Source organism: Lampetra planeri, chromosome 5, assembly GCF_965212315.1.
Source record: "Lampetra planeri chromosome 5, kcLamPlan1.2.h2, whole genome shotgun sequence".
Taxonomy (NCBI): domain Eukaryota; kingdom Metazoa; phylum Chordata; class Hyperoartia; order Petromyzontiformes; family Petromyzontidae; genus Lampetra; species Lampetra planeri.
In genome coordinates this window covers 19,267,292-19,279,924 of record NC_136111.1, presented here as the reverse complement: position 1 = coordinate 19,279,924, position 12,633 = coordinate 19,267,292, and the positions used below count along the sequence as shown (strand labels likewise).

The following is a 12,633-nucleotide window of genomic DNA, read 5'->3' as shown; positions in this document are numbered from 1 at the left end:
ATCGCCTGGCAAAGCTGGTTGTCGTAATCACCAGCGAAACTTTGGACTCGAATTGTAGATGCCGTGGGTTTACTCTCCGACACACACGCCGGTGTGATGAACCAGTAACTCATTGGCACTTTTTGTTTGAGTGAAAAACATTACTACTTGGTTGTGTCGAGTGGTGGTGGGTTAACGACACATTTATATCATTGAACCTACTTTGCCAGTACCAAAATATAAAAATAGGGGTTTTCCGCCTTTTTTCAGGCAACAAAACTGAAACCTTTTTACAATAATTCATGTCTGCATTAACCACAATACCTGCAGTCAAATGCAAAAAAAAACACTATGATAATATATGCATTGTTCTTGAAACTGATTGGTCCACACCAAGGAACGGCTTTCTTTTGAGCCTCGACGCAATTGGTGCTCGACCAGAGGACGCCAAAAGGCGTACAGCTCAAAGACAATGCACTATCAAAGTAATGAGGGCTCGGGGTGAGCATCTACATCATTGGACCTCCTATGCCAGTACAAAAATATAATAATAGGGGTTTTTTTCCAGAAAAAAGGGGGAAAACCCTATTATGTCACATTTATATTTACGCGATCTAACAAAAACAACCTTTATTATACGTAACTGTTTTCAACACACAGCTGCAGTTGCACTCAACACACAGCTACAGCAACAGACAATCGCAGTTGCACTAAACACAGCCGCACGAAACTACAGCCACACACAACTACGGCTGCACCACTCAACACACAAATACAGCCTCACGTAACACAACACCACTCAACACGCAATTACAGCCGCACTTAACACAACACCACTCAACACACAAATACAGCCTCACTTAACACACACTTAACACAACACCACTCAACACACAAATACAGCCTCACTTAACACAGCACCACTCAACACACAAATACAGCCTCACTTAACACAACACCACTCAACACACAAATACAGCCTCACTTAACACAACACCACTCAACACACAAATACAGCCACACTTAACACAACACCACTCAACACGCAATTACAGCCGCACTTAACACAACACCACTCAACACACAAATACAGCCTCACTTAACACAACACCACTCAACACGCAATTACAGCCTCACTTAACACAACACCACTCAACACACAAATACAGCCTCACTTAACACAACACCACTCAACACACAAATACAGCCTCACTTAACACAACACCACTCAACACACAAATACAGCCTCACTTAACACAGCACCACTCAACACACAAATACAGCCTCACTTAACACAACACCACTCAACACACAAATACAGCCTCACTTAACACAACACCACTCAACACACAAATACAGCCACACTTAACACAACACCACTCAACACGCAATTACAGCCGCACTTAACACAACACCACTCAACACACAAATACAGCCTCACTTAACACAACACCACTCAACACACAAATACAGCCTCACTTAACACAACACCACTCAACACACAAATACAGCCTCACTTAACACAGCTCCACTCAACACACAAATACAGCCACACTTAACACAACACCACTCAACACACAAATACAGCCTCACTTAACACAGCTCCACTCAACACACAAATACAGCCACACTTAACACAACACCACTCAACACACAAATACAGCCTCACTTAACACACACTTAACACAACACCACTCAACACACAAATACAGCCCCACTTAACACACACTTAACACAACACCACTCAACACACAACTACAGCCACACTTAACACACACTTAACACAACACCACTCAACACACAAATACAGCCTCACTTAACACACACTTAACACAACACCACTCAACACACAAATACAGCCACACTTAACACAACACCACTCAACACACAAATACAGCCACACTTAACACAACACCACTCAACACACAAATACAGCCTCATTTAACACAGCACCACTGTTACATTGCTTTTATGGCTTTATTTTGGTGATTTCGAAAAGTTTTTTGGTTTGGCCATGTTTGTTTGTTGTAGTATCGAATTAGACTGATGGCCTTAATCTAAGTTGTCTTGTGGTTGTTGTTGTTTGACTTGTATCCCACTGGGATTTTTACACACAGCGTTGGTGTACGGTGCTTTTTCTGGAAGATTTTTGCTGTTTTTTCCTGGATTTTTCTGTTTGCGCACCCGATTCAAGAGCCGAATGGCTCACATGGCTATACCAAATAAATAACAAATTTAATGAAAACATAACACACAAATAAATTGACACTTAACACAACACCACTACAACACACAAATACAGCCACACTTAACACAGCCGCACTCAACTACAGACACACACATCTGCAGCCATCAAGACAAAGACAAAGATCCCCGTATAGCCTGGACAGACTGTTTGGGCTAGTGCTGTTAGCGAGCACCTATAAAGGCCGGAACAGTACACCAGGGGGTGAGTGGGTGCCCAGCACCACGCCCGGCCGCCTTTGCCTCCCCGGTGGCGATGTCTACTACACACCGCACCAGGTACTCATTTGAGGCTGAGTCGACCTAGGGGGACACAGGACCGGTTAAAATAATCGTACAGCCATCACATGTGCAGCCACACACAGCTAAAGCTGCACGCGATGGCACAGCAGGCGGCGCTGTGGTGCCCGTGCTAGCCTCGGCACTGCAGAATGCGGAACCCGAGGAGGGGAGAGAGAGAAGGAGGAGGAGGGACGAGGAGGAGGAGGGAGGCTGCTGTTACGTGGGGTTTCTCCTCCACTCTGCTTGGACAGCCGACCTCGACAGTCGGACATCACAGCCGCTTCAGTACAAAACGACAGCGGGCATCTACAGAGCGGGAGACACTGTGTGTGTGTGTGATTAACGCACACGAGCTGTCAACAAGCAGGGGTTGTGTGTGTATGAGTAGAGATAGCGGGTGTGTGGGTGTGGAGGGGTGTAGATAGCGTTGTTTTAACAGCACTGCCATAGGTACGCGGGTACAGGTGAGGTCTGCAGGTAAGGTGGCTCAGGTGAGTGCGAGGCGGTTTATGTAACATCAGGTGCGTTGGTACAGGTGAGGTGTGCCGGCTATTGCCGGTGAGCTGTTTTAGGTGAGCTTGTTCAGGTGCGGTGGCTCAGGTGAGCAGGGTTAGCAGGAGCACAGGTGAGCACAGTGCGAAGCGTTTAAGCGAGACGTCGAGGGTGATTTGGCCCGGATTGAGAGCCGATTGCTGGGCCCACTTTCACAGGTGAGGAGGGGAGGGGCAGGAACCCACACTCGTAGCCGCCTCCAGGTGGGCTCGTGAGTGGGAGGATCCGGTGAGTGGGTGCCTTTACACTGCTGGGGGAGCGGAGATGAGATAGGCGCTTGCCTGGTGGGGGTCGTCGGTTCTCTTCCGTTATCGGTTTTGGCGCCAGGTAGGTAGGTAGGCAGGCATGCAGGCAGGCAGGTAGGCAGGAAAGCAGGCAGGCAGATTATAAGAAAAGCGCTGTTGTTGGCGTACTCGATTGAATAGGCAGGTAGGCGAGTGGCATTTTTGTTGTTTTTGTTCGTGGGTAGGTGAGTTGGTTAGTCAGGGAACTATTGGTATTTGCTGGTGGTAGGCAGGCAGGTAAATAGGTAACCAGGTTAGTGACATTCTTGGTGTTTTGGTAGGTGGCTGGGCGAGTAATTCCGTCGCTAGCCAGGTGGGCGTGTCGGTCAGAAAGAAATAAAGTTAGGAAGGAAGTCGTCATCAAGGTGGGTGAGTAGCGAGGTGGACCGGCAACTAACCAGGTAGAAAACCAGGTGGGTGAGTTGCCGGGTTAGAGCGGGTGAGTAAACGAGTGGGTGGACAGGCAGCTGGGTGAGTAAGCGACTGAACGGGTGGGTCAGGAGGGGGGGTCAATTTGAATCTTCACCCGTCCGAAGATCACTCACTTTGCCCGGGAGCCATGGCAGAGGCTGCACTGCAGCAACTGCTGAAAGTCGATGGGAACGAGGCGTGCGCCGATTGTGGGCTCTCAGGTGAGTGCGGATTCGAGGTGCGAGTGGGATTATTGGTGGTTGTGATGGCCAGGTCACTACGAGGTCAGGTCACATTGGGAGTGGGCCGACGCGAGCCGTTTGCCAGCCTTGCATGCCGAGTTTCGCTGTCCTATCTCTCTTTCACCTTCACGTGATCGCCTCCCATCGATTATATAATGTTTTGGGATGCACAAAGTCACATTGGAAAGGTTTATAATTAAATGCAATAAATGTATCCGTGTAAATAAGTTAAATGTGTCGCTGGCGCAATGGATATGTCGTTGGTTCGCATATCCTCTGCTGTTGTGATGTTTGAAATAAGCAAATTACAGATATTGTAGGCTTCCTTTCAAAGTATTTAATTCCACTACACTTCAGCGTATCTTGGACACTTCGATTGGCCGCCGAAAGCCGGTTTAGTCTTCAATAGGGCTGTTAAGATTTGTTTGCTTTTGCATTACCGGTAACCTCGTGAAATGAAAAGAAAACGGGTCACAAACCAGTTTTGCCGCACATATAAAGGTCAAGCAACAAACGTGGCGTTTGATACTTCACGACTACGAAGTGAGCTGCCCACAGCGGTGTTAACGGTTCGCACACTGGACTTGCAATCCAATAGGTCGCCGGTTCGATTCCATGCATTCATTACTAATATTCCAGTTGCTGTTTCCTCCTACCTTGCTGAACCGGTAATTGAGTTTGAAAACGGTTACCGGTTCTCGTTTAACAACCCCCTAGCCCCTATGCATGTGACCAAATAACCCTGAATAATGGGCCAAATATTGTAGGATCTTACAAAGCTAGTACTTGGATTTGGGACTCCCTGGGGAATACCAGGCGTTCTGTTGTGAGCTTGGGATTACGAGGTAGCCAGATAATGGCACTCGAGCAAAGGATTCCTGAATACATCTGTACGGAGCTGTTACGTTTTAACCCCTTGTTATGTGTCGAAGGTTGTCCAATCTTCGCCCGCATGAAGCCAAACCACTCATTCAGGGGAATTGGCCAAACATTCCAATGCAGGACCCTCCTGAAAGGGATTCTTTAGACTCTAGTGAGCATTTCCTGGGTGGCACGGTTGGCTACGTACAGTGCAAGAAAAGTTCAACATACACAATTATTAATTTAAAAAGGGCTAACTTTGGTTACATTTTAGACGCGTAAAAACGCTAATTTGATTCGGCATTTAAATGTAAACAAACGGTGTTTCGTTAATGAATATAGCGCCCTTGTTAATTGATTGGCAACAAGCGTTTAAAAGCAACTCCACATGCCTTATCATCATCATCATCGCTGATTTGGAGTTGAAACAATTAGTACCGTACAGTACCACTTAGAAGGAAGTTCTGATGATAGACTGTAACCCACCATGGGAATGAGGAAATTCCACCAAAGGCAATAAACACTGCCCGAGCAGGAAAACGCGTTGGAATAAAACAAAAACAAAAAACCTCCAATGCTTGACTTAAGATTTGTGACGTGGAACTCGTGAGGTAAATAAGCCGTTCACAACTTGACGTGACTGTAAATTGAGAAACAGATGGGAATGGACGCGATGGTTCTCGTGAATTGGCGGCTGGAAATAAACCGAGAACAAAAAAAACTGGATTCGATCCAGGAGACAGATTAACTTAGCGAGTCTAATTCTCTTCTTGACGGGAAGGGCATTTGATTTCGGATGACAATGTCTTTTCCCCCCTTAATTACATTCCAGTTGTCCTTTTGGAATCATTCGACGAGGCGAAATCAATTCCATTTCCAACTGATGCAGTGGCCACCAGGGCCGCACTGTGTCAATGCGAGCGTAGCCTGCAGCAGATTGTGACAGGTCAAAGGTAACCCTCCACCCTGCCCCATGCAACACAATAATGAGGGGGGCGAGTGTTAGGATTTATGATTCATTATGAGCAGAGCTGATAAGTGCAAATGAGTTGGGGGTCATTGGTATTTCCATAAATTCGTCTCCATTAAGAAGCAGTGAGTACTGTGTGAATGACATGTCATAGTCGAATAGAATACACAGGAATAGCATCTGCTGGTACCATAGTCTGAAACTCCACCCCCCCCCCCAACCATCTGTGCTGTTGATTCGCCGCCCCTGTTGGAGTCCAGGCTAAAGAGACTTACTTTTTATCCACCGCCTATGACCGACCGCCTCTCTATAAAATAAAAACGCACTCATTCTGTACAGTCTTGATATGCGGCCAATTTTCAACGCTACACGAATACAAGTCGTACTGAATTGTACAGAGCGTTGAACTGCACAGCATTCTAACACCGTGCGAGCTAATGTGGCATGTTTCCTTTTCTCTTGTGTGTGTGTGGGCTTCTTGGGGTACCTCAATTTCCTCCCACACATGCAGAAATGACTCGCTCAGGAAGTGGCCAAACATCCTAATGTGGGGGAACCCTCCTGATAAGGAGCCTTGAGACTCAAGTGAGGCCTAAATTATTCATCCACCCACAAGTTAAATGATCATACTAAAAACATTTACAGCCATTTGTCAATCTACTGCTAGATGAAGGCCTCCCCCCACCATACTGGTCGGTGTGGGTTGGTGAACGGGGCTTCAGGACCGGTCAGAATATGATGTCTCACTGACATTAGCCATGGCCGGATATACAATCGTAGGTCCACTGGCCAGGTTCATTGTGGGGTGGACTGCCTATGAGCCAGCCACCACCACCGCCTCGAATGGCTGTCCCCACAAACTGCAGTCGTTGTGAAACCTTTTCATTTGTGGCCATATTTTTCCCAAAAAACTTGGTCATATTACACAACAACAATAAACACCACGATTTCAGGGTTTAACCGCTTTCTATCAGCTTCAGCGTCACACTCCGCAAGGGGCAGGTTACTTGGTTTACTGATTACAGTGATCGTAGAATTGCAAAACATTTATCACAAGACTTGAGGCAATGTATAACTTTAAGCTGCGGCCTGCCTTACTAGGGAAAGCAATCTCTGAGCCATAATTGATGCAGGCCTAGTTAACATGTTATATTTTCAGACTTTCATAGTTGTGTAGTAACGCTTACGACTCGTTGACACCGGAGTTGGAGGCACACTTGTTTATTTGAATACCAACTTTGTGACATACACAATTGAGGGGGTATCGGCCCCCTCACCCGTCTATCTGAGGACACACCTCTAGGCTAACCTTAGCCTGCCTCTGAGTCCTCCACTAATGGGCTAGGGGAGGCTATCTTGGCCCGACACTGGTCAGTCGGGCCCGGTACCCAGAGTCCAGACCAGCACTGGCTCTGGCTCTGGTACCACGCCACTGGCTCGAGCCTGCGCGGTCCTGATAAGGACGGCGTACCAGGGGGAGTCCAGGGCTCTATCTCAGACGTCTTCCTCCTCCTCTTCTTTAGCTAAACATCACTCCCGAGCCTCCCGATACATTCCCCTTTTATACACCCCCCTCCCTGAGGGGTGGGGCCCCGGGGGATCGTAACGTCCGAAGCGCGGACGTCGTAGAGGGCACCTGCCCGTGCACTGACGTAGCCCCGCCCACTGTGCTTGTTTACCATAGGCTGCCATGCATAACGGGCTCTCTGTAACAGCCCTACATCACTCCCCCCCACATAGCACGCAGCCGTCCCGGCTGCCAACACACAAAAATTTGACAATAAAGGTGCCTTCACCCCCTCACGTGTGCCTCACTATTTTTTGAACCATAACAGGAACCAGAACAAGACACAACAACAAGATGAGAAACAACCCGTCGCACCCCCCCGAATAAATACGAATTCCGTAAAAAAAAACAGCTTATATACAACCAGCAGGGAACCCACCCCGCACACACAACAAACGGTGAACCCAACATATGTACATCCGAGGAGCGGGAAACACACCATCCACACAACACCCAATAAACACAACAGCTATGTACACATTTTCCGGCCTCACAACAGTTTGCGCATTTTAGCGCGCGTCCTTGCAGCGGGCCCCTCACACGGGGTAACCCCGCGTGGCGGACCATCAGGTGGCGACTGTCCGTCTTGAGGTGAGCATTCCTCTGACTCCGCGTGACCCTCGGCATCCGCAGGAGGGGTGATCGGGCGTGAGCCCGTCACTCCTGATGCTCCTGAAGGTGGCACAGCCGGCAAGGCATTAGGTGAGAGCGACGGAGACGGACCCAGCAAGTCGGCCGACCCCCCACATGTTTGGCCACGCGCGTGTGAAGTGGGGTTGTGTACCGCAGCGAAGGGTTTTAATCTGGAGGGGTGCACGAACCATCGCCGCTTCCCCCACTTGATGCGCACGCACTGCGGACATAACACCTCCACCACTTCCACAGGGCCCCGCCACGGCCGCACCAGTTTAGAGGAGGTTGCCAGTGGCACCTGGGGGCAGTGCAACCATGCCTTGTCCCCCGGCTTCCACTGCAGCATGTGCGCTCGACTCAATCTGAGGCGCTCATTTGCCTTCTGACGGAGGTCAGAGTTTTGCATTGCAGCATCCCGTGCCTCAGTCAATTTGTCCAGATTAAATTTAACGTGGTCAGCCAGATTAGTTTTTCCCTGCGGCACAGGGATCCGCAACTGGGCACGAACAGGCGGGTCTGGTTCTCGGCCGTACATGAGGTAAAAGGGAGAAAACCCCGTAGCCGCATGGGGTGCCATCCGGTACGCCGCCAAGACCCCCTGAATTTGTAGGTCCCAATCCGTTTGCGAGTCCGAAACTTGTTGTGATAACATGGACGAGATGGTGCGATGCAAACGTTCGACCATCCCGTCAGTTTGTGGGTGATATGGGGAGGTCCGAATTTTCTTTGTGCCCAGGAGATCGCAGACTTGTCTGAGTAGTTTACCGGAAAAATTTCTGCCCTGGTCGGTCAGCAGCCTCTCCGGAGCACCTTTGTCCAGGACATAACCCTGAACAAAGGCCTCCACGATGGCTGCTGCCGACTGGTTGGCCAGAGGCCAGGCCATAGGCCAGCGTGTAAAATACTCGACACCCGTCAACAAATATCTATTCCCTCTGGGGGTGGCGGGGAATGGTCCCAAAATGTCCAGAGCGACCAGCTCGTTTATCCTGGACACTTTGATCGATTGCAAGGGTGGGTTAGACTCCCGTGCCGGCGGTTTGCGTTGTGCACATTGAGGGCACGATCCCAACAAATCCCCAACATCCCTCGTCATGCCAGGCCAGTAAAAATCAAGTTGCAGCAAGGCGAGAGTCTTTTGGGTCCCCAGGTGTAGGAGGCGCTCATGAGCGGCCCATACCACCCTACCCCGCAACCCAGTAGGGACAACCAGCCGATGTCGACGTGACTTCCCGTCCCAATGCATTAGCAGACCTTGGCACATTTCCCATGCGTCGGAAGCACCTCTTTTTCCCCCCGCCGCACCGCCAACGCGACGTCGCCACCCGAGGAGGGAGACATCCTCCATCTGGAGGCGCCCCCATTCAATGACGGGCAACCCCAACAGGGAATCTTTGCCCTGTTGTTCGATCGAATTAGGAACCATTGCATCGTCGTCGTTGGCGGCCGCCAAGACAGGTACCGATGTGTCCCCTGGAGGCCTGCAACGTCCAGACCCCAGGAGGCATGCACACTCGGAGGTGGTTGGCAAGCGTGACAGAGCGTCCGCGTTGGTGTGGCGAACGCCCTTACGGTATGTGGTTTGGAAATCGTAATCCTGGAGGACCTCCAACCATCGGGACAATTGTCCCGATGGCTGTTGAACCCTCAGGGCGTACTGCAGTGCCGCATGATCTGTGCGGACGGTGAAATGCCGACCGTACAGATATGGGCGATACTGTTGGACGAAATGGACAATTGCCAACAGTTCCCTACGGGTGACACAATACCGTTGCTCCGCTGGAGACAACACCCGACTGCCGTACGCAACCACACGTTCCACGCCGTCAACCACCTGGGAGAGCACGCCCCCAATACCCGTGTTGCTCGCATCGGTGTCGAGCAAGAACGGTTTTGAAAAATCAGGGTAAATCAGGGGAGGAGCGTTTACCAAAGCGTCCTGAAGGGAGCAAAAAGCAGCTTCCTCCTCCTGACCCCAGCAGAACCGAACCCCTTTAGATGTCAAAGCATGTAGGGGTTTGGCGATAGTCGCAAAATTAGCGACGAAGCGTCTATAATACGACGCGAACCCAATAAAACTCCTAACCTCTCCCACTGAGGTGGGAGTCGGCCAGGAGCTAACACACTGCGTTTTGGCGGGATCGGTAGAAATACCTGAGCGCCCCACGATGTGCCCCAAATAACGCACCGACTCACGTAACAAATGGCATTTTTGGGGCTTAAATTTCAAATTAGCAGCCCGCATCTTTAGGAAAACTGCCCGCAACCTCTGGAGATGTTCCTCAAAAGTTTTGCCAAAGACAATGACGTCATCCAAATAAATCAGGCACGATTCCCATTGCAATCCAGCCAAAACCAATTCCATCAACCGCTGGAAAGTTGCCGGCGCTGAGTGTAAGCCCATCGGCAACCGGTTGAATTGAAACAGGCCGTGCGGAGTACGGAAAGCAGTTTTAGGCTTTGAATCATCGTCCAGAGGAAGCTGCCAGAATCCCGAAAGTAAGTCCAATGTGGAGAAGAATCGCGCTCCCGCCAAGGCGTCAAGCGATTCGTCCATCCGTGGGAGCGGGTATGCGTCGGCAACCGTAATTTTATTAAGGCGCCGAAAGTCAACGCAAAACCGCAACGAACCGTCCTGCTTCTTAACCAGGACGATCGGCGCTCCCCAAGGGCTGTTGGAGGGAGAAATGATGTCGGCGGCTAGCATGTCATCAACAGCCGATTTGACATGGTCCTTTTCGGCGGGACTCAACCGAAAAGGATTCTGGCGTATTGGCGCGCTGTCACCCGTATCAATATGGTGACGCAGCAGATGAGTGCAGCCCAAATCGTATTTATCCCGACTGAAAACGTCGGAAAATTCCCTCAGTAGTGTCTTAAGACGTTGGCGCTCTAAATTTGACAGGTCCGTCGATCCCGCGCAAAGCGCCTCGAGCCACCCTTCATCGCTGTCCGAATGTGGTCGCGGTGCAGGGACAGCGCCGACATGACTCGCGACGGGTTCCTCACAGGGCACCGGCGTTGCGTGAGCAAGCACGGTCCCCTGTGGGACCACCACCGTCTGCGAGCCCACATTGAGGACCGCGATGAAGGGTTCACCTTCCCCTCTCACTATGGTCTGGGCCGGGAGTAAATTAGGTCCACTGACCCCGGCCCTAGACGGTCCCAGCAGAACCCCTTGAGCCCCAATGCCCTTAGCGAAGGGCCGCCGAAGTTTCAAAGAAATTAACATTTGCGCCCCCGGAGGAACGCGCACCGTTCTATCTACGAACGCCGGCACCGTCGCGAACGCCGTCCGGCTCGTAGCGGGGGATGGCAGAAACGCCATGCGTCGGCCCGATGGGAGCTCAATGCATCCCTGGTCGATTAATATCCTAATCGGCATTTTGGCCAGGAAATCCGTCCCCAGCAGGCACGGAACCGCCAGCGAGGAGGAAACAAAAATCGGCCCAGATAATTTAATATCCCCGACACAAATCTGGGCTCGAATTTGTCCGATGATGCCAAGTGAACCCCCGTTAGCAGCAAAGAATGGTACATTAACAGGCATCAAAGGACGGCTCTGGGCAGGGAGAATGTTATAAATCAACTCCGAAATAATGGTCGCCGATGCCCCTGTATCGACCAGGATGCGCACCTCGACCCCATCGATGTGACCCACAACGGCCGACGACCCCGATGACGCGGCTACAACCCGATGGGCCAACACGGACCACTGGCTGGGTTCAATGTGAGTACCCAGAGCGGTGCGTGTTGGTGCCATGGTACGCGATATTTGCCCCCCCTTCGCTGCGGTGTTCGAGTGTGTGACTGGCGTGTGCGTGGGCCAAACATGAGGGGTGCCGCGACTCGCCGGATTATGATGGTGGAGCTTGTGACGAGGGCCGGCGTCCCGTTGAGGTGTCGTTCCGCGCTGCCGAGGAGAGCGGCACCCCGAGGCGACGTGGCCCCGGATGCCGCAGTTATAACAGCGTGGAAGCGCTGGTGGCGACGATGGACGTTGTAGACGGCTTGAACCGGCCCGGTCCTCCCGCGCTCCCGCTCCGTGCTGCCGTCGATGGTTGATGGCGCAAACCTCTTCCGCCGGGAGGGTGGCCGCAGCGACGGCGCGCCCGCTCGCCGCCTTGCTGGCCTTCCGTCGTTGAGAGGACAGGTTTGCGTGGAGGAGACGGGCCGCTTGGAGGGAGCACATTTCTGCATCGTCCTGTGCGACAATGACGATGTCTAAGTCGTCCGCCAGCAAAAGTATCTTTTCTGTCACCATGGCGTCGATCCCCTCGTCGTCCATTCGTGGAAAGGCTTCCTTTGCCAGCGCCAGGAGGCTTGTACGGTACGCCAGGGGCGACTCCTTCGTCCCCCGCTGGCGATCGTAAAAGAGTTGACGACAGTCCGATGGTGGCCCATACACAGCGGACAGCACTTGCATCGCCTTCCGCAGCGTGGAACGCCTCTCCTTCGTTGCCGATGTTAGTGTGGCGAGGGCGTCGCTGTCGAGGAGTGCTGGCAGTGCTCGGAGAGCCTCGGCGTCTGTCCACTGTGCCATCTCCTGGTGAGCGAGGAAGCGCCGCTGGAAGCCGCCCCAGTCGCCCTCCTCGCCCACAAATTCTT

At 51.4% G+C, this 12,633-nt stretch overlaps 1 protein-coding gene across 1 annotated transcript in view; it reads left to right on the top strand.

Annotated features, from left to right (window-relative positions):
- The first annotated feature begins 3,262 nt into the window (after window positions 1–3,262).
- The window catches only part of LOC144719101 (arf-GAP with dual PH domain-containing protein 1-like), a 32,942-nt gene continuing 23,571 nt past the window's right edge, over window positions 3,263–12,633 (top strand). Inside the window, exon 1 of the mRNA XM_078594927.1 lies at window positions 3,263–3,973. Coding sequence (XP_078451053.1) covers window positions 3,901–3,973 — 73 coding nt within the window. The 5' untranslated portion in view covers window positions 3,263–3,900. The remainder of the gene's footprint in view (window positions 3,974–12,633) is intronic.